At 46.0% G+C, this 22354-nt stretch overlaps 1 protein-coding gene and 1 long non-coding RNA gene across 5 annotated transcripts in view; one reads left to right on the top strand and one right to left on the bottom strand.

Moving 5' to 3' along the window:
- The window catches only part of ZFAT (zinc finger and AT-hook domain containing), a 77454-nt gene extending 64117 nt beyond the window's left edge, over nt 1-13337 (bottom strand). For all 4 annotated transcript variants that reach the window (XR_014566774.1, XR_014566775.1, XM_083749009.1 and 1 more), the window contains exons 1-3: nt 12972-13337; nt 6441-6611; nt 475-741 (exon numbers count right to left, since the gene is read on the bottom strand). Coding sequence is in view for 2 of the 4 variants with exons in the window: in XM_083749009.1 (XP_083605135.1) it covers nt 475-741; nt 6441-6611; nt 12972-12990 (457 nt within the window). In the remaining 2 variants the exon portion in view is untranslated. The remainder of the gene's footprint in view (nt 1-474; nt 742-6440; nt 6612-12971) is intronic.
- A 641-nt stretch (nt 13338-13978) lies between these two features.
- LOC310849321 lies at nt 13979-19855 on the top strand. Its single transcript, XR_014566853.1, has 2 exons — nt 13979-14766; nt 15918-19855. It is a non-coding gene; the product is annotated as an uncharacterized lncRNA (long non-coding RNA).
- Nucleotides 19856-22354: the final 2499 nt, after the last annotated feature.

The raw sequence follows: 22354 nt of genomic DNA, 5'->3' as shown, positions 1-22354 counted from the left end.
AAAAATTTGAAGAGTACAACTTTCGAGCTGTCTGGCCCCCAAATGGCGACTGTTACCCTGGTTTAAGGAGCCATTTGGCACCTAGCTTCTATATCTGAGCTTCTAAGCCTGCTTTGAACCAAGGCGTATGCCCTGCCTAAGTGTTTCAAAGTCATCCATCCAATACGGTTTAAGGGTTAAGGCTCTTTTCTGTAACCTTCCAATACCTCCCTACAGCTGTCAAGCTGTGAAGCCACAGGGCCAAACTGTGTAAGACCATGGTTCTCCTGAATTTGCCCACAGGCCCAATCAATCCTAAATGATCCTTAACCTTCAACAGCAGCTTGCCTGGCTGGGAACAGGAGCCACAACGGTAGACTTGGCGAACAAAAACACCAACTTTGTGTATGTCAGCTTTCCCCATGTGCAGACGTATTGTTCTTCTGTGGATCACAGCACCTGCCTTCAGAAAAACACAAGAGAAAGCTCATCTACCTGCATCACCTTCCTCCTCCAAATCTTCGGGTTTGACGATAATACAGATATGCTTCCGTAGCTGCCGGGAATTGGAGAATTTCCGGTTGCACTTCCGGCATTCCAGGTTGCCTGGTGGAACTTCCGCCAACTCCCCTCCTTCCTCAGGTCCCACTGGAGCAGCCTCGCTTGGAGCGCAGTGGCTGCTTTCTGCCAGTTCTTCATCAGCGTAAAATTTCTTGGTCGATCCTTTCGGCCTGCCTCTTTTCCTCTTCACTACAAGGAGCTCTGTTGGGAGGAAAGTTAAGAAGAAGCTGTCAAGCAGCTGTGCGTGGCTCTTAATGAGCACCTACGCTGTTCTTTCAACAGGTAATGGGTGAGTTCATTCCAAGAGTAATAATAATAATAACAATAATAATTTATTATTTACTATTTATACCCCGCCCATCTGGCTGGGTCCCCCCCAGCCACTCTAGGTGGCTTCCAACAAAACACTAAAATACAGTAACCTATTAAACATTAAAAGCTTCCCTAAACAGAGCTGCCTTTAGATGTCTTCTAAAAGTTTGGTAGTTATTTTTCACTTTGACATCTGGTGGGAGGGTGTTCCGCAGGGCGGGCGCCACTACCGAGAAGGCCCTCTGCCTGGTTCCCTGTAACTTGGCTTCTCACAGGGATGGAACCGCCAGAAGGCCCTCGGAGCCGGACCTCAGTGTCTGGGCAGAACGATGGGGGTGGAGACGCTCCTTCAGGTATACTGGGCCGAGGCCGTTTAGGGCTTTAAAGGTCAGCACCAACACTTTGAACTGTGCTAGGAAAGAGTGCCTAACTTAAAGGCTGTTCCTGCATTCATGTATCCTAAGACTTAACATTTCAGGCTTCCTCAAACTCAGCCCTCCACATGTTTTTTTGGCCTACAACTCCCATGACCCCTAGCTAGCAGGACCAGTGGTCAGGGATGATGGGAATTGTAGTCTCAAAAACATCTGAAGGGCCGAGTTTGAGGAAGCCTACACTACAGGTTTTGTGGTTGGATTATGGGGTCGGCCAGTCCAAGTCCCAAGATTATACCCCAAAGGGCTGCCCTGTGTCCCAAGCACTTGCTGCTTCTAGCGGCAGCCAAGATACCATGTTTCTTCCTTGTGATATTGCGTTTATGTGCAGGAGGTGCAGCTTTGCAAGAAAGTAGGGAAGCTAAGACTGGAGCACCAAAGAGCCCTGGAGTCACAGAATCATATAATCTGGAAGGGACCCAAGGGTTATCTAGTCCAAGGGTCATCAGGAATCTCAGCTGAAGCATCCATGTCAGATGGCCATTCAACCTCTGCTTAAAAATCTCCAAGGAAGGAGAGTCCTCCACCTTCCGAGGGAGTCTGTTCCACTGTTGAACATCTCTTAATGTCAGAAAGTTCATCCTGACGCTTAGTCAGAACCTCATTTCTTATAACTGGAAGCCAACGGCTCGAGTCCTACTCTCCAGAACTGGAGAAAACAAGCTTGTTCCCTCTTCCACATGACAGCCACTTGAGAGGAAAATATTAAGACAAGGAGCTCTCTGGAAACTTCCGATTCTAAAGCTGTGCACATTAAAAACTAAGCATTTGTTTTTAGGTCTGGATTTTTCTAAGCAGTTATTTCTAGGGTCTCATAGTGGGAAGCAAGTCTCCAAACGGAGGCCTTGCCTTGATTGTCCATGGTGGGATTAATATTTCCCCCCAGAGTTTGTTGCTTTTGTTCAGCCCATTTAACTCTGTCCCCTCATTTTCCATTTGAGGTGTGAAGATGTAGGTTTCAAGGGCAGGGGTGCATAAACCCTGAAAGTCCGACAGCTGAAATCCTTTCTGGGCACCTTCTGAAGGTCACATGCCAGTGGTCAGCAAGGCCAAAGCCAAAAATCTCCCTGTGTATTTGTTTCTACACATATCCCATGCCCCCTTCTCTCTCTTCTCCATTCAGTCAAGGGGCATTAGCAGTTCACAGGCACATTCCAGCCAAATGGGGGGGGGGGGACAGGTTCAAAGCATGACCATTGGGGGTGTGCGGCCTGGGGACAGTTCCAAGGTCCAAGCAGAAAGGTCTGGAGGGCCACATTGGACCCCAGGGCCTCAGCCTCCCCATTCCTAGTATAGGAAAAGAGCGAGCACTGCCCTCATCTAATCTATTATGAAACCTGCCTGCCTGTCGGCTGGGGAGAACCGGCTCTTTTGTCATCTAGACTTCGGGAGGCCAGCAAATGCCACTCAAAGCCATGCATAAGTGGAGAAAACACATTCTGCCTAGACTAATATCCAGAGAGATGACATTTCAAAAAGAAATTGAGAAATAAACTATGTCAAGAGAAAAATCTTTATGCTGTTCTTTCTCCAATGCACATTTTTCATCCAAGTGCCATCTAATAATTATGTAATTTTGTAAATTCTTTAACAGGCATGCACTGGGAAAGGGGGGGGGGGAGGATTAAATGCTGTTGCTGCAGAAGAGCAAAACCGTGGCTACCGTGCTGGGGGGAAAAAACCCTACATTTTCATTATTCCCTTGGGATGTGACTAACATGTGCTTGGATTTTTAGAGCACTGAGCTTCATTAATTATTTGGTATAGATTCAGATTACATAGGGGAAAGTGTCGGGGGGGAGAATGGACCTACCGGGTATAGTCATAACAAGCTGTGCCGCTATTCACACATATACAAAAGGAAAAGCAAACTTGCCATTTAAAAAAGTAAAAAAAAAAAAAAAAACCCAACAACACAAAATCACTCTTATTAGACAGTGGTTGTAAGTGTAACATTTAGCTAGCTGATTTGCATCTAGGAATAGATTGCAAGCCTGCTGATTTTATCTTCGTAGAACCCTTGATAGTTTTGATCGCTTCAAAAACAATAACTCTAATGAGTGATGGTCTCACAAAGTCTTGATACCCCAAGGAGCAGGACTTCACAAAATGCACAGAAAGATCTGAAGATTATTTCCCTGCCATGGGTGGGGAGATAGCTCAAGACGACACATTAAAATTCCATAGCAAAAACTACACATGCTGTTTACCTTCCATCATATAACAAATTATACACTGTGGAAGCAAGTTCGCATCACCACTTGAAGGTAATATTTTCAAGCAGTAAATGACTGGCCCATCGCACACTGGCTTTTGCCATACAGGGAGATCACAACTCAAGTGAAATAATCCAAGACAAGGGGGTGGGTCACTCAATCTCCATGTGTTGGATGTTCACTGGAGATCAGAACAGAGCCTACATGTCTCTTAAACCCCAAATGAATGTGTGGGAGTCAGAAGATGGACACCACTCCCTTTAAAAAAGAATGCCCGCAAAGGGTAACAAAATTAGAAATATTATTGTCCGTACCACATCTGCAGTTACCACATATGCGAACAAATAGCCAGCTAATTCAGTGAGCAGCAAAACTGAATTTGGTCTATACATCGAGTCCTAGATATGTACTGGAAGGTATTTCTAATTTATTAATTTGATTTATTATAGCTGTAATGGTTCTAGGGGTTGCTCGTGCGTAAATCAACACCACACCAGGCAAGGTTACCTGGTTGAACCCTTTCTGTCTGGACAGCCTCTCACCCGTGGCTGTCTCAATCGCTGGCAGAATCCGTCAGTGAGCGTTTCTTGAACTTCTTCCAGCAAAGAAGCTCTTTGACGCCTAGTCGCCGCCTACTCTCCCTGCGCGGAAGCCTTCTGCGCAGGGAGGGTGTGGGCAGTGGAGGACCTGTGCTCTCCCCGCTGGTCTCCGGCGAGGAGTCATGGAGCCACCTCGCCGATTCCCCCATCTGCCCCCCTTCTCCACTGGTGCTACGCTGAATTCCTTCCCCAGCAGATGGGCTGCTTCTCTCCCTCCTGGGACGCTCTCCTGAACCCCTCTGGAGCCCTCCCTCTCCCTCTGGCTCCAATGGCAGTTCCCTGACAATAGCTATCCTGGTTGACTTATAAACAAGACAATATTTTAAAAATGCAATAGAAATTATGCTAAATGGGTTGGCTCCGAGTCTGAGTAGCATTGGATATCACCCAAAATATCCAATAAGCAACAACAGATGCTTCTTCCAGGACACTGACCCCTGAGCCTTGATATCATTTATACAATAATGCAGGTATGTAAAAAACAAAAAAAACCAGGTTGTCTGTGCCAGGAAAGAACTGCCTCTGGACGACTGAGCAGAACAGCTTTGCAAATGTGGGTCCTTCCCTCTTTTTCTAGGCCACAGATGGCTTAGCTGGTAACTTTTGTAAAATCCAGTTGCCAAACTGGGCTTAGGAAGCCTTCGTAATGACTTCAAGCCTGAAATCCTTTATCATCGGGGGCAATGTTGTTCTTAAAAATGAGGAAAAGTTGAAATTGTCACCCTATTTCGATGGTGGAGTTGACGTTTCATCAGCAAAGTTGTTCAACCTTTGCTGCATGGGTTTTTTTGTTTTAATTTTTTTGCTTAATAGCACCAGTGTTAATTTTCCATTATAAATTATGAATAGTCCTTGTTCTGTCTTTGCATAAAAAGAGAGCTATTATCTGAAATGAATCACGGGACAGATTTTAATATATATTTTTGCAAACACCAACGTAACATCCAGGCAATCAGCTCATCAAATGAATGCAGTTTTATTTATTTTGTGTTGCATTGGTGGCTTTCCAAGAAAAGCCTGAATTTTCCCTCTCATTGGTAGTTAGGCACAAAGAATGTGATAGCTACCACCACAAAGAAAGCCTCCACGTTTCTGCCATTTATTTCTAGTGGTGACATTCACAGGAGGGCATCATGCCACATTGTGAGCCATGCTACACGTTACAGCTACAGTGCTGTCTCCTTGCCAGATGGAAGCTTGGTTTTCCCCCCGTAATGGCGGCCTTGCAGCAGATATAATGGCACCCACATTATGGGGGCTGAAGTCTGTCTGGAGACACTGACTTCTCATCTGGACACACAAAAACAATTCCAGACCTGCAGAAGGTAGCCTCCCATTCCTTCTCTTACTTCACTTGGCATTCAGCAATCCAGCTACTACTATAACTGGCCAGCAGGCAGGCAGACAGGTTCATGTGTGGCACTCAGTCATGGAGTGGCCAAACTTGGGCCCTCCAGCTGTTCTTGGATTGCAACTCCCATCATCCCTAGCTAACAGGACCAGTGGTCAGAGATTATGGGAATTGCAGTTCCAAAAAAAGCTGGAGGACCAGGTTTGGCCATCACTGAGCTAGAGCATCCTCTGGAAAGATGCCCAAACCACAGCATCTGGCCTCCCAACCACCTGATCTCTTCGTGGTTGTGATGCCATGATTGCTGCAAGCTGTATGGGAGGATGATTCAGCCGCAACTGTGAAAGGAACAAGGAGAGGTGATCAGGTGGCAGAGAGCTTGTAGTCCCCAGCAAGGAGGGTGGCACCTGCAGCAGCATCCCGAAGGACATTTTCTGTGGCTGGGCCACTAAGGAAGGGAAAGGAAGAGGTGGCAGGGAAAGGAAAGTCCTGGGGTGGGGAGAGAAAGCAGGATAACGGGGTGTTGGGGGATTGTGGGATGAATGTGAATGAAAGGCAATGGATTGGGGGGGTGCTTGTTCGTGAAAAGGGGTGCGGAACAGTTAGTGCAGCTGTGTGAGGTTTCATGCACATACACACACAAAGCTGAGTCTGTGAAGTTGCTTAATTAAGGCTTCTTTTCTTTTACGAAAAGGAAGGGGTACAGCTCAACATATGAAGTTGCAGACATTAAGCAAATATTATAATTCATGAAACAAACAAATCCTCTGGCAGACTCATGAAACCATCAAAGCCTTCCATGCCTTATGCAGAGACATTTAATCACTGCAGTTGGAAGTGTTCATGAATTAAGCAAAAGACTTTCCTGCTGTCATGAATTAAGCAGAGGATCTGGTCGTTTCTGAGGCTGAAGCAATTTTATAAATTTAACATAATGCAAAGAACAGCGGTAACAATTATTTGCATCCTTGCCGACGTCCGGCCGTACCTTCTCCGTTTTTATTTAGATTTGCCGGCGTCGTAAGAGGTCTGAGAGGAATAACGATGTCATCCACCTTAATCCCTTCTTCGGAATGCTTCTCGGAGACATGAGACAGCAGTTGTGATTGGTTCGGGGAAAATAAGTTACAGAGCTTGCACATAAAGATGGATCTGTTTCCTGGAAAATATAACATAAATTAAAGTGGGTTATTAACTTCTTTTCCCGTTTTAACAGTTAATCTGAAAAAAGGAAACCCATGAAACTATTCAAGTCAATATCTTTTTTGTTGTTAATTTGGTTTGATCGCTGAGAAGCAATACATAGTGGTTGCTATCCCCCCCCCCCTCAAAAAAGAATAAGCCCAGAGTTTTTCACTGTCACTCTGCTTGCACTCATAGTTCCATAACAGTGGGAACTGGAGGCATGAAGGGTGCCCTGGATAGCTGCCTACTGCCAATAGAAAGGAATAAAAAAGGTATCTAGATGAACCATTGGCACATGGTGCACCTTGCTGGAGTGTGCATTTGTACTCTTCCTGTACGTTAGCAGCACCTCTCAGAGCAATTGAAATGCTGATGAACATTCCAGTACTGTATTTCACTACACCACGCACGATTCACATAATGCTATGCCCATGGAATCCATCCAACACGGAACACGGTTATCTCATGCTATTGGATCATGAGCGTCATCTACACTCTCTTGGCTCTTATCTCTCTATGATGGCAAGGGGGGAAATATGCTTTCCGGACAGGCCTTACTGTTTGGAAGTGTGTGGCACTCAAGAGTTGGACCTCAGGATGAATAATTGGAGTAGAGATCCTCCTTCAGGTATACAGGACCAAAGCCATTAAACTCCATTAATCCTGATCCGTGGGCTATGCTGGGGTTTATCTGTTGGGACATGTGATCCTCATGCATGCTTTAAAGGCTTTTATTCTATTCTGTTTATTCTCAAGATAGTCATTTTTTTGCAGAAGACGAAGAAGAAAACTTGCAGATCTGAACTACCTAGCTCAGATTTAGCAACACTTATCTTGGGATGAGGGTGGTGCTGTGGGTAAAACCTCAGTGCCTAGGACTTGCCGATCGCATGGTCGGCGTTTCGAATCCCCGCGGTGGGGTGAGCTCCCGTCTTTCGGTCCCAGCTCCTGCCCACCTAGCAGTTCGAAAGCACCCTTAAGTGCAAGTAGATAAATAGGTACCGCTCCAGCGGGAAGGTAAACGGCGTTTCCATGTGCGGCGCTGGTGCTGACTCGCCAGAGCAGCTTTGTCACGCTGGCCACATGACCCGGATGTGTCTCCGGACAGCGCTGGCCCCCGGCCTCTTAAGTGAGATGGGCGCACAATCCTAGAGTCGGACACGACTGGCCCGTACGGGCAGGGGTACCTTTGTCTTACATGTGCCAAGAAGTTCGGTGCTATAATGTACTGTGGTTTAGTTGAGCGAATTTCACGCTTGCAAATTGATTCCCTGCCCGTAAAGTCAGAATGATAATGAACAGCTTCTCATATTGGTTGCAAGGATGAATGGAACTGGAGAGGGAAATCACACAGCACACTGTATAAATAATCACTAATAATAATAAGGCTGCCACCGATCCCCGTAGCAGCTGAACAAATATGCAACGGGTAATTGATAAATCAGTTGATAATTAGGCTGGGAATCAACAGGACAATAACAGAAACAGCCACTTAAGGGCAAAGAATCAAATAAACAAAATTCCAAATTAAGCATGAATGGAATTGATGAGGAGGCTGTGGGTAATTAACTAGGAGGGGAAGTCAACAGAGCAATTAATTAGACAATGAATAAAATATGCAGAGAATCAAAGAAGCTGTTAATCGGCTAAGTATGCAGGTACACCATGAGCGGAACGACAGTGGAATTATTCAGCTTGCTGCACACAAACTTCTCCTACCAACCTAAAATCTAATTTATTTCAGGACTAGTTTATTTGACACAAAAGCATTGTGAAAATAAAAAATGATCAACTGTTGTCATTGTATCAGTCAAAACACCCTCCTAGGACTGCAATTCTTAACATTCTTAGTAAGGAGTAAGCAACACTGGATGCAGTGAGACTTACCATATTTTTTGTTCTATAAGACTCACTTTTTCCCTCCTAAAAAGTAAGGGGAAATGTGTGAGCGTCCTATGGAGTGAATGCAGGCTGCACAGCTATCCCAGAAGCCAGAACAGCAAGAGGGACTGCTGCTTTCACTGCGCAGTGATCCCTCTTGCTGTTCTGGCTTCTGAGATTCAGAATATTTTTTTCCCTTGTTTTCCTCCTCCAAAAACTAGGTGCGTCTTGTGGTCTGGTGCGTCTTATAGAGCGAAAAATACGGTACTTCTGAGTAAACATGTAGGATCTCACTGTTAATTTCCTTACAATGCCCTGTTCTTGCAAGTGCTGCATTCCACGGCAGGAGGAGATAGACTGGGCTCCTTGCTTCACACAAAGCTGTACCTCGGTTCTCAAACTGAAGGGAAAAACCTCAGAGACTCCCTCTGCTACACCAAGCAACACTCTGCCATCAGGGGTCAGATGAATGCTTAAGAGTGGTTGGCATAAAGACAGCACCTCAACCTCTCCTTCTTCTAGGACCAAAATGGGGTGCCCTCCTTCTGCCTGGATGTACGATTGCTGTTTGGTTTCGGTTGCATTGTGGTGACCCATCCTCAGACCTAAGGATAATTAGAATCATCGCTAATAATAGATGGAGCCACTTTCAGCCTTCCATCAATCGGACAATGGAAGAGCTAACTCCTTTGGCCCTGCCACCAGCCCCATGCCCGCCCCCCCCCATTGGCAAGGCAGCTGAGGACAAAGCAAAAGGCCTTTCCTTGAGGCTACTCACCTGGCACCTATTTTACAGAGCGGCTATTTGCACAGGCGTTGAACGAGAAATTGATTTACGCTGCTGCAGCTAAGATTTTATGGTTATTTTATAGCTGCTTTGCTATTTACTGTTTTACAGCTGCTTTGTTATTTCTTAACTCTTTTATTGATAGCTTTTAATTGCTTTTATTTATTTCTGCTGTTTTAAATGCTGGGTGCCTGCTGTGATGTTATTTGGAGGGGGGAGGGAAGTGTCAAGAGCAATAAAAAACATGGTGCCAGTGCAGTTAACTCTTTATTCAAAGAAACCAAAGCCGCGCAGGCCTAGTGATCCTAAAAACCCTTCCCAGTAAGACTTGCCCCAATGAGGCAGTTGCAAGGACTGAAGGCCCCTGCCTTCCCACCACGCCTCTCTAAGGCTACTCTACTCTTTTCATTTCTCTCTGCTCTGGATGATAAAGGTTCCCTGCATCTGCAACATCTGAAAGAGGGAGTCTTTTCTACTCAAGGATGCTCCCCTGTGATGAAGAGCATTGAACTTTACTGGCCATGCAAACACTGCTGAAGAAAACAATCTCAAAAAGGCACCCACCCTTTGTTTTGGACATAATGCAGATTTTACTTAACTGCAATTAATCGCCTGCCTTTTATCCAATCAATCAGCCAAAACTATTTAATCGATTAGCAACCCTGATTATTAAGCCAACAGCTTGCAAGTTAAGCGTGGCATCCAGCTGCCTGCTTTGAAAGAGCCTCTTTCTGTGTGCAAACAGCAACCTCTAGCAGCCGCTTGCAGCAGCTGCAATCCAGAGCTCAAGACCACAGGCACACTGGCAAATGTTATTCCAAGGAGGGCTGACCCAAGTAGGGGGGGGGGGGATATTTTCAGCAGCACTGACAAAACATCTTCTTCAGGAGTCTATCGTGATTTTTCTTTATGAGATGGAACAAAAAGAGGACAATTCAAAGAAAGAACTTGCAGCAGAGGTGTATTGGTAGTTACAAAAGTCATCCCCAAAGCACAAAAGGCAACAGGATAGGATCGGGTGGAGGAAATGGCAGCAAATCCAGGAGATCAAACAGGAAAAGGCTATAGCAGAAAAGTAAGAAGGACAGAGGCATCATAAACGGAAGTTCTACATACATAGGAATGGCAATTTGCAATTTCTAAACTTCTAAAGCTCGAGGGGCCAGGTACTCAAAAGGGTGCCTAGTAGGTCTTCCTGCTTTTGAAGCCTTGCATGTCTTTACTACATGCACAGAAGGCTTATGGAAAGAAAGCCATGGACAGATAGAATCATAGAACGGGACCACAAGGGCCATCTAATCCAACCCCCTGCAATGGAGGAATATTTTGCTCAACATGGGACTCAAACCCACGACTGAGATTAAGAGATTCATGCTCTACCGACAGAGCTACCCCACATAGTTACTCAGTAGAATACCCCACTTACTTACCCTGGACTTACACCCAGGTAAGAGTGTGTAGGACTGCATCTCAAAAGGAATCTGACTATTCGCCTGTGCAGGAACTCATTTTAGTAGTGATGTAGTTTCTAGGAGTCCACATAATTTTGATAATACAGTGGTACCTCGGGTTAAATACTTAATTCGTTCCAGAGGTCCGTACTGAACCTGAAACTGTGCTTAACTTGAAGCACCACTTTAGCTAAAGGGGCCTCCCGCTGCTGTCGCGCCGCCGGAGCCCGATTTCTGTTCTTATTCTGAAGCCAAGTTCTTAACCTGAAGCACTATTTCTGGGTTAGCGGAGTCTGTAACCTGAAGCGTACGTAACCTGAAGCGTATGTAACCCGAGGTACCACTGTAACCCCCAGTGTGACAACTCAGAAGTTAGGCACTGGGTTAGAACAAAAGGTTTAGATCCTTGTTATACATGACAACCCACAACAAGTCAACTTCAACAGCAAAGGCTAGCTAAAACTTTTTCAAAATGCAAGGATATGAAGCATGGAACTCCAGAATAAGCAGATGCATTGTTTTATACATTCTGGATGCCCAATGATCATATTATAAAACAGCTGCGTTCCACGCAAAAAATCCAGCACTGCTAGTTTTTGCTTTTCCTTTTCAGTGTATCTTATCAATAAAAAAAAAAAAATTAGGTGGGGTGCGAGCAAATTTTTATTCGGAAAATGTGGCCCATAGGGCATAGGACCACTGGTCTAGGAAAAGTGGAAATGAGCTTCTTTTCTTTCTTCCCCCTTTGAACTTGTGGGGCATTGCAGAAGAACTATGTCAACCAACATTTGATGATCTCCTCCTACCGGTCAACAACAGAAAGTGTCCTTTCATACTGCGTCATGGTGTGGTACGCTGGTTTGAGATCATCTGATAGGAAGTGCCTACAGAGGGTGGTGAATACAGCACAAGATATTATGGGCTGTCCCGTGAATCCACTGGATGAAATAGTGGAAGAACATTGTCTCAGGAGAGTGAGGAAAATTCTCAGGGATGATTCACACCCTGGCTGGCACTTTCTTGATCTCCTGCCCTCAAGCAGAAGATATAGAAGCATGATTAGTTGCACCAACAGGGTAAAGAACAGCTTCTACCCGTGGGCTGTTAGGCTGCTGAATGAAAAGATAACAACAGGGCAACTGACTTTCGGGTTTGGTGGGTGTGAGTCAATAAATGAGGGGAATTAAGACTAAGAGAGCTGAGTGGGGGGTGCTCGTGTAATCTCACTGTATACAAGTTGTAAGGTAAAGGGACCACTGACCATTAGGTCCAGTCGTGACAGACTCTGGGGTTGCGGTGCTCATCTCGCTTTAGTGGCCAAGGGAGCCGGCGTACAGCTTCCGGGTCATGTGGCCAGCAAGACTAAGCCACTTCTGGAGAACCAGAGCAGCACACGGAAACACCATTTACCTTCCCGCCAGAGCGGTACCTATTTATCTACTTTCACTTTGACGTGCTTTCAAACTGCTAGGTGGGCAGGAGCAGGGACCGAGCAACGGGAGCTCACCCCGTCGAAGGGATTCAAACCACTGACCTTCTGATCGGCAAGCCCTAGGCTCTGTGGTTTAGACCACAGCGCCACCCGCGTCCCTATACGAGTTGCACAAGTGACAATAAATTATTTCAATTTCAGTTAAAAGCAGGAAGGGCAGCTTTGGCTTAGGATTTCGATGGGGCAATTTGGGGACAGATAAAAAGCAGCGCTTCCTTCACTCGGTGCCACAGTTAGGCTTCTGTATTCCATTAACGAGGTTTCCCGTTCCAAAGCCTCGGCGGCTGGATAGCCTAATAGGTAGAGCTGTAGACTCTCAAGCCGAAGGGTCGTGGGTTCGAGACCCGCGTTTGGGCGAAATATAGGTGGGCGCAGCTGGAAGGGCCGTGGCTCTTCCACCGTGAGAGGAGGCTTTCGGGCAGCTTCGCTCTCCTCGCGTCCTTAAGAAAAAAACGCTTTCTCCGCCCTGAGGAACACAGCCAACCAGGCGCGTTTGCGCACTGAGATGACAAGACAGAGGCGCGCGCAAGCGCACACGCACACTTCCGGCCCCGACGCGGCCGACGCCATGCCCGCCCACCACTGAACCGGAAGTGCCGGTGACGACGACGCCCGCTCGGGACTCTCGCGCCACGTCCCGTCAGGCCCCGCGCGGGGGCGGAATCCCTCCGCCGACGCGATTTCCATATATTAAAAAAGGCCCCCCTCGGCGCCCGCACTCACCTGCCGACGGGGCTTCCATGGCCGGATATGAGGAGGGCGAGGGGTGGTAATAAAAACCGCAGAATTGAAAAAGAGAGGAAGAATTAGCACTTTCGTCCCCTCAGGAAAAGCGCCGCCGCCATACCCTGCTCTCGAATTCGAGGGGCCCTAATATTTTGTTAGAAATAAATAAATACGTATCCATACACGGGCGCGCATTATTAAGCTGTTATTATTATTAAAACGGCGGCGTGCAGGCCGCGGCAGGGAAAAGGTTATGGCGAATCTGCCGCGTCCGACATGGCGGCTTCCTTCGTCTTCCTCGAGTGACGTAGCGGGAGGGAGGAGGGAGGAGCGCGGGCGGGCGGGGGGGGATGAAACGCTCCCCCGTTGGGCAGGTCCGAGCACGCGCCCTGGCGGGCCTGAGCGACCGTTGGACGGCGCGCGAGAGCTGCCGCTCCTCTGATTGGCCGGCCCCAGCCCCACCCACCCTGCTTAGGGCGCATGCGTCTGGTCTGCGAGCTTTTTATTAAGAGTTGTCCTGGCCTCGGCAATAGACGTCACCCTAGGAAAATATATATTTTTAAATTTATATTACATTATGCAGGTTCAAATTCAGGGTTGTATCGCTGATTGGTTAATCTAGAATATTGCTCCTCTCCCCCCTTTAACTGGGCAGTTTCATTTTATTTTCAATTATTATTGCTGGTTCTATATTTGTGGCCTGATCTAAGCTGAACCACGGCAGGGCAATTCCTACCACAGAAATATATATTACATCTGTTGGTCTTGCTGTACCAGATCTAAATCTCTTGCTGCCATACGTTCCTTAGTCTGCATGCTGCCACAGCCAGCTGTTTTTTCTCTAAATTTTTATTAAATTTTCTGTTTTACAATTTTAAATACTCCTTTAAACAACCTTAAAATATCAGTGGCTTCTCTTTCCATGGTTCATTTTGCATATCATAAATCCCTGCATATTTTACAAAAACTAAACCAGTATTCCATTATTGCATCCATCAAAACTTATTTACACTGTGGAATTTATCTTAATGCTGCCAACATTTTCAGGTGTACGCAATTTCCCCCTATATTCAATAACGTTTTCCAATCTTCTTTAAACATATGTTGTTCTCTTATTCTATATGTTTAGTCTGCAACTAAAGAAGAATGGCAACTTATGACAGAATATGCTTAGCTTGCAGATTTATCATATAGAATAAGGGCAGCTGATTTCTCTTAAGAGGGAGCGTGAAAGGGAATAACACGTCCCTAAATCCATCACTGGCGTCATACTCCCTTTCTGGCTCAATTCAAAGTACTGGTTATATACTCTTAAAAGCCCATAACTGGGCCAGGTTACCTGTTCTCAGAGCCACCTCAGGTCATTCATAAAGCACCAAGGATGTGGCTTTTTCTAAGATGTCACAACTCTAGAATGCTCTTCTGCTGTCAGCATGTCCAGCTTGCTTTTTATGTGTCTTTTAACAGAAATTGAAGGTGCTCCTTATTTTGTCAGGCTTTTAATAGGCAACACCTAGTTTCATTTCTGTGTTAACATCTTTTTACTGAAGAAGTGGGCATGCACACAAAAGCTTATACCAAGAACAAACTTTGTTGGTCTCTAAGGTGCTACTGGATAATTTTTTATTTTATATATATATATTTCGACTGCGTCAGACCAACACGGCTACCTACCTGAATCTTTTTACTGTTAGGTTTTCCCCCCAAGTGTTAACTATACGGCATATTCTTTGTTATTGCTTTTAGAAACAGTTTGCTAGACTTTCAGAGGTTACATAACGTGGTTTTATGAGTACCGTATTTTTCGCCCTATAAGACGCACTTTTCCCCCTCCAAAAATGAAGGGGAAATGTGTGTGCGTCCTATGGGGTGAATGCATGCTTTTGCTGAAGCCTGGAGAGCGAGAGGCGTCGGTGCGCACCGACGTCTCTCGCTCTCCAGGCTCCAGGAAGCTATCCGCAAGCCTTGCACGCCCGGAGGGAGTTCCCCCGGGCGCGCAAGGCTTGCGGGCGGCAGCCTGCAGCGCAGAGCACAGGGCGCCCTCCGGAGGACGCCCAGTGCTTCGCGCAGGTGTCCGCTTGCCTTGCGCACCCGGGGTATCTCCACCGGGAGCCGAAGGCCTGCGGGCGGGAGCACGGGGCGCCCTTTGGAGGACGCCGCGTGCTCCGCGCTGGTGTTGGCCAGCCTTGCGCACCCGGGGGATCTCCCCCCCCCCGGGAGCGCAAGGCTTGCGGGCGGCAGCTGGCAACACGGGGCGCCCTTCGGAGGACGCCCCGTGCTCCGCGCTGGTGTCGGCAAGCCTTGCGCACCCAGGGGATCTCCCCCCGGGAGCGCAAGGCTTGCGGGCGGCAGCTGGCAGCACGGATCACGGGGTGCCCTTCGGAGGCAGCCCCGTGCTCCGCGCTGGTGTTGGCCAGCCTTGCGCACCCGGGGGATCTCCCCCCGAGAGCGCAAGGCTTGCGGGCGGCAGCTGGCAGCGCGGAGCACGGGGCGCCCTCCGGAGGACACCCCGTGCTCCGCGCTGGTGTTGGCAAGTCTTGCGCACCCGGGGGATCTCCCCCCGAGAGCGCAAGGCTTGCGGGCGGCAGCTGGCAGCGCGGGGTGCCCTTCGGAGGACGCCCCGTGCTCCGCGCTGGTGTTGGCAAGCCTTGCGCACCCGGGGGGCGCGTGGGGCGCCCTGAAACAGAGGGTTCCCCATGCTGCGGACTGTAGCCTGCCGCCCGACGCGCGGGGCGCCCTGAAGCAGAGCGCCCCTCGCGCCAGGCAGACATGGGCCAGCCCCACAAGCTCGGGGGACAGCGGGGAGGCGCAGCACCGCCATCCCACTGTTCCCCGACCTGGTTTTGGGGGAGAAAATAAAGGAAAATTTTTTTTCTTTATTTCCCCCCCCAAAAAGTAGGTGCGTCCTATGGGACGGAGCGTCCTATGGGACGAAAAATACAGTATGTTGTGCACCACCCTCTGGACACTTTTAGCAGAAGAGCAGGCTGTAAGAATGGCTGCTGTGACACACCTGCATCATCTAAAAACAGAATATACTCCTTGCTCAAGGGGCAAACATTTCATTAATAGTCAGCCATTTTTTATTTCACTATGATTCTACCCACCCCTTCAAGGGGAAAAGGACAGGGTTTTCCAATGTTATACAGGGGATGGGGAATCCATTCCCCAGCGTTTCTAAATTAGTATGACATCAGAGTCTTTGTGGCTCTCCCAGCATAAGTCAGGAGATTACGTTCCCAGGAGGGGGGGGGGAATACTTGCATATTGGATTCCTCAAGTGACAGTTCTGCTTAAAGCTGATTTATAAATAAAATATGCCAAGAAAATGGGGCTGGAATCTTATATATGCCCCATAAGAGGGGAAATAGGCTTGATTTCTGAGCAACGGGGTATAGGGGAAAATTTTCCTCATATTATGGTAGGGATTTCCCTGTATCTTGCAGGGGAAATCGCCCTGTGTACAGCTTAGCAAATAACACTTCCAAATGCAATAGCCTTTGCTCATTTTAATGTCTTGCATTAAAGCAGCCATCAGGGACTACGTGTATTAGAGGGCACACTTTGGAAAGCAGTGGGAAGCATGCTTAGAATCATGTTGCAACACCTCGGCTTCCAGCCGGTCAATTCTCTGCAAACCAGCTTACAAGCAAAATCTGTGTTGCCTCGACAAAGTAAAAATAACAGTATTAAACATCTTCAGAAGAGGTCAAGACGTTTTGAAGACTGAAGGCAAAATCCACATGGCATCGCCTAGTGTTTAAGACATTCTTCCCTGTTCAGCAGTACTCAAAGTTCATCATTTTAAGCATCTTCTTCACTACACTGCAGTACTATTGACCCTTTATATTCTATTAAAAACTGCTCCTCTGCAAAATGAAGGAGGAACGTTTTCAAGTTAGAATGCACTCATGCTCAGGTTGGACATGCAAGAAAATTTGCAGAGAAGTGGCAGATAATCTGGTTGGAGGTATGGCAGAAACTCCCTTCTTGGATTAGAGCAGTATTTTGTTAATCATGTTCCAAAAGGAACAAAAATCTATTAGAAGTTTAGCAATAATAGCAGAACAGGACTCAATTTATATATAATGCACTAAAACTGCCGCCCCCACATACAAGCAAATGATCTTAAGAGTAAGATGAGAGGAAAACGAAAAGGAAAGATCAGCTGGGATGAGAAAGAGTGAACAGATTTATCTTAATGAGGTACTTGAGTGTAAAGCAGATGGATGTCAAGAGAAATGAATAGCTGCGTCTCCTGCCGTAAGCAGAATAAGGTCCTAATAAAAAGCAGACATGGTGTTGTGTAGAAGAAATATGCACTGGAATTAAATATGTCAGGAATGCCATCTCCATCTGCCTTCCATGCTTCCTGAGCAAGAGTCCCACTCCTATTTCTGTTTGTTTTAAGGGGTTTTGGGATCTTTTCTAGGAATTTGGTCAATTTCCTATCTTCTTGGCAGACAGTAACCTTTATTTTCTCATGTAACCTTAAACGAGCAGTAGCTGAAATCAGTGTGCTAGGCTTTACTCCAGCATACTGACATTGGGTAGTGAAACTTGCTTCTGGGTAAACATGCTTAAACTTGCATTATAGGTCCCATTAATAGCTGTGTTTTCTTCCATTGGTTTGAATAGGGTTACTTACAACTAACATTCTGTTTTGTTTTTAAAAGAAATGAGTGATTTTGAGGAAGTACTGTACCACATTTCAGGAGAGGAAGTGTGATGCTTCCTCAAAATCTGGTCCTGAAGAATCAGCCAGAGAAAAGTACAATGCGCCAAAATATATATAGTATGCACAACTTAAAGACAGTTGTGACTGTATGAACATTGCACATGAGAGCGAGGCGTGTACTATACATTCCACATTTCCCAGAGTGAAGAACCATTCCAATGGGCTTAGGTTGCAATACACAGAATTAAGTGTAACTCAAAGGCCACAGAGAGATTGGGGAAAATCAACTAAGACATTTCCCTTGTCTCTCTCGAGACAGACATCATCATACCAGGTGACCGAAGTAGTTTCTATGCCAAAACCCCAACTGAAACGGATCCAGAAAATCATTTTCCTCCAAGAGCACCTGGATCTGGTCCACGACTCAAGAAACTTGCCCAAGGGGATATTGGTAACTGGCTGGTAATTACTTAAGATATTCCAAATCCAGTGAGGGTTTCTCTTCGTTTTGTTTTAAATTTTATTTACTGATACTTATTTTACCGCTGCCTTCTTCAAGCAGGCAGGGACCATCCCTTCTCACAAGGAGGCATTAATCTCCTACCTGGCCCAGCCAGCTGCTCCCTCCTCGCTAGTTTTTATCAGCCAAGATGTGCAAGGATTCAGAGTGCGAGTGGTCACCTTGACCCATCCAAGCACCTAATCCACATCCTGGAGCCTTACTAACTGAAACTCATCCAACACAACAGAACTAGACAGTGTTCTGGGCACCTCTCAAGATTCATCTACTGTAACTGGAGTCAAGGTCCTGGCAGATGCAGGCAATTTTATCCTTAAAATTCTTTGCAAACAAGTCACAACAAGCTATCATCGGTAGAAAACCAGGAGAATTAAGAAACTCAGAATTTTAGTCTGTGACTGGGCAGTAATTTGCCTACCCAGAAGGAAATAGTAGCAACAAATACTGTTATTGTTTTTTTTAAAAAAAATATATGTTTTTATTGAAAAAAATTCCAGAAGTAACAAAAATACATTCAGTGTTGCTGTTTTTAAATCGTACAATCCTACAAACAAATCAATTACAGCCAGTTTGAGACATTTTTTGTTGTAGACAATGTACCGTAACGCAGGTTTAATTTTATGTACCCCACCCAAATGCTTAATATAAACACTGACAGCTGGGCTCACTATCTTGTGAGGTAGGTTAAGCTAGTGGCCCAAGAAAGTTATTCTAGGGAGATTAACACCACCATCAGTTGTTTTCATATATTTAAGTACAAGAGAAGGCTCAAAAATAAACCAGCTTGGTTTTTCAAGGCAGGATGCCACATGGGTATTCATGCATGCCCCTTTTCAGCTTCAGACCCTGCTAAACCATGCCAAATTCTCAGTACAACAAAACCAGCTTATAACTTGAATGTAAATAAGTGACCGACCAATTTAAAATTTTACATCCAGAATATTTATTTATACAAGTGATAGCTAGGCATTGTGCAGCAGAGAAACAAACTTCCAATATTCTCAAGTTCTGTAATAAACAGGCAGTGCTTAAAACCTTACGGAGGTATATATCACTCTTATTCAGTTATCTTGGATCAGTACAGGATCAGTACTGTGCAGCAGTCATGAGGAAGTGGGCTGAATTCAGCCACATAGGCGTTCAGCATCTCTGTGGGGCTGGACAGCTCCTTGCATCAAGAACCCCCAAGAACAGATGGAATAGGGTGAACCAGGGGCACCCACCCACTCCCCGTTACAGGCAAGACGAAAGCTGGAAGGTTGGTGGGGTGAGAGAACAAAATCCAGGTGAGTGTGACCAACAACCCACCTGGCACAACTCAAGCAGCATTCAAGGCTAAAGATCTTGGGCCTTCGGTGTCAGACAGGATAAATATTGGGGTTCACAAATAAAATTGCATCCAGAGCGGCCCAGCTTTAATAATATTTTACAAAATGGGATTATGCCTCTTCAAAGCTATCTCCTTCTCATGACTGAGCTATACAATCCTGTCCCCATATAGTACTAACCACCTTGGGTCTCAGCCAGAAAATGCCTATAGATTGTGCTCTCTGCCAGCCTGTACAGCACCAGGAATCTGCTTTAAGGAGCAGAAATTACTTACTTATTTCATTTCTGTCCCGCTCTTCTTCCTGAAGAAGCTTAGGGTGGCAACGTTTTAATAAATGTGGGAATCCCACTTTTTTTAAAAAAGGCACCCTGTTCAGCAGCCCAGAGCCAGCAGTTTTCAAACAAAACAAAACAAAACAAAACACCCATATATACACACATAGGTAAAGGTAAAGGGACCCCTGACCTTTAGGTTCAGTCATGGCAGACTCTGGGGTTGCGGCGCTCATCTCGCTTTATTAGCCAAGGGAGCCAGCGTATAGCTTCCGGGTCATGTGGCCAGCATGACTAAGCCGCTTCTGGTGAACCAGAGCAGTGCACAGAAACGCCGTTTACCTTCCTGCTGGAGCAGTACCTATTTACCTACGTGTATTTTGACATGCTTTCGAACTGCTAGGTTGGCAGGAGCAGGGACCGAACAATGGGAGCTCACCCTGTCATGGGGATTTGAACCGCCAAGCTTCTGATTGGCAAGCCCTAGGCTCTGTGGTTTAACCCACAGCGCCACCTGCATCATATACACACATTCGCACAGTTAAAAGCAAAAACATTTGTACGGGCTTGTCATCTTATTTTGCACCTACTATCAGAGCTAATTATGTGTCACTACTTTTGCACTTGCTGCTGCACCAGGGTTCTGAAGTCTGGAAAATGCTGCCTCAGTCAAGCTGGCAAGGTCACCCAATGACACATTCTAGCCCTTGACAGCCAGAACAGAGAGCAGCGTTGACTGTCTGGCATACTCTTCTGAGAAATGAGGTTTCTCTTTAATACAGCTGACAAGACTTAATAAGGCTGTGCATCAATGCACCGCTGCATAAGGGAGAACAATCTCTCCTTGCTTACTGCAACCTGTTGACACTTTCTGCCCCTCCTCCTATGCCGTCTGAAGCTATGTGTCAAAGGTGGCAAAACTTGTTCTGCCGGATGACGAACCTTCTGGGGAAATCACAGTTTACAGCTGCAAGGCAGTTTAAATCACACTGCTTGCTCCTGTATTTTACAGGAACCTCAGAATATAAAAGGGACCTTCATGTCACTGACTCCTTCAGACTCAAAGGCTTGCCAGCTTCAACGAGGAGCGACTTAAGGTTATAAATATATTCAGTACACCCTCTGCAAATGTTGCTGGCTTTGTAAAACTTAACGGTAGAAAACCCAAGTTCAGACAAAAATGCACGAAGGGCAGGACAAATCCTTTCAACGTGGCCACTGAATGAAGACTCACTGTCTTAAGTGAGTCTTCAACACTGCTATCACTACCATGGCAGGCCAAATAATATATTGTTAGCGTGTTGTGACAACCATGGAGACAGAGTATCTATAATTCCAGAACTCATCTAATGAAGCCAAGTCTCTGTTTAGCACAAGAAATAGCTTCTTCTCACAGCGCACAATTAAAATGCGGAATTTGCTTCCATGAGAGCTAATGATGACCACTAACTTGGATGGCTTTAGAAAATTAGATGAATTCATGGAGGATGAGGTTATGCTAGCTTATGGCTATACTCCACCTCCAGTGAGCCTTGTGATTTGCAGCAACTGGTATTCAAAGAGGAAGAGGATTGTTGCTCTCAGATTCCGTTTGTGGGCTTCCCAACAGCATCTAGTTGGCCACTTACAGATAGGTAGCCGTGTTGGTCTGCCATAGTCAAAACAAAAAAAATTCCTTCCAGTAGCACCTTAAAGACCAACTAAGTCAGTTCTTGGTATGAGCTTTTGTGTGCATGCACACTTCTTCAGATACCATAACGTATCTGAAGAAGTGTGCATGCACACGAAAGCTCATACCAAGAACTGACTTAGTTGGTCTTTAAGGTGCTACTGGAAGGAATTTTTTTAGTTGGCCACTGTGAGAGCAGGATTTTGGACTAGGTGGGCGTTTTGGCCTCATCCAGCACGGCTTTCCTTATATGCTTCTGATATCTCCCAAGCAAATGAGCCAGTTTAATGCACCTGCATCTGGTTAGTTTAAAAGTTACATAAGGTGGCCTTGATTTTTATTACAACAGGAGCTTTTGGACAATTACTGGGACAATTACTGTGGTATTTGAGGTGCGGTGTTAGGATGACTCCAACGAGAGGCAATGGGGAGTGACATTTCCAGTAAGATCATACCCTGGATAAATGAAAGGCACTCACCTATCCAGCCTGCCTGTAGATCAACAGAAAAATCAGCTTCAGGTTATGTCAACAGACAAGCTCAGGTTTCAGGGTTTAGGCCTGGTTTTGAAACACAAGATAAGAGTACAAGCCAGAAATCAACTGTGATCTTATGCCAGCTATAATCAACTGTCAGAGGGAGGTTTTCCTGTTGTGGCTACCATGGAAAGCTAGTTACATATAAGAAGGGAAATAGTATGCCTTTCTTGGGAGGAACTAACTTCTAAAATACGTATTTTTTTTAATTTTAAAAAATCCACATGGAAATGCATAATGATCTTAAGAGTGCACTGTTTCAAAGCTCATTTCTTCTGCAATTTCCCCCTGAATGAGTATAGATCTGATAATTAAATCTTTCCACTCCATCCTCTTCGGAAGCCAATTTGGTCCTCTCCCCTAGACTTGTAATGC

This window comes from Podarcis gaigeae (assembly GCF_964106915.1).
Source record: "Podarcis gaigeae genome assembly, chromosome: 7".
Lineage (NCBI taxonomy): Eukaryota > Metazoa > Chordata > Lepidosauria > Squamata > Lacertidae > Podarcis > Podarcis gaigeae.
This window is presented reverse-complemented; position numbering and strand designations above follow the sequence as displayed.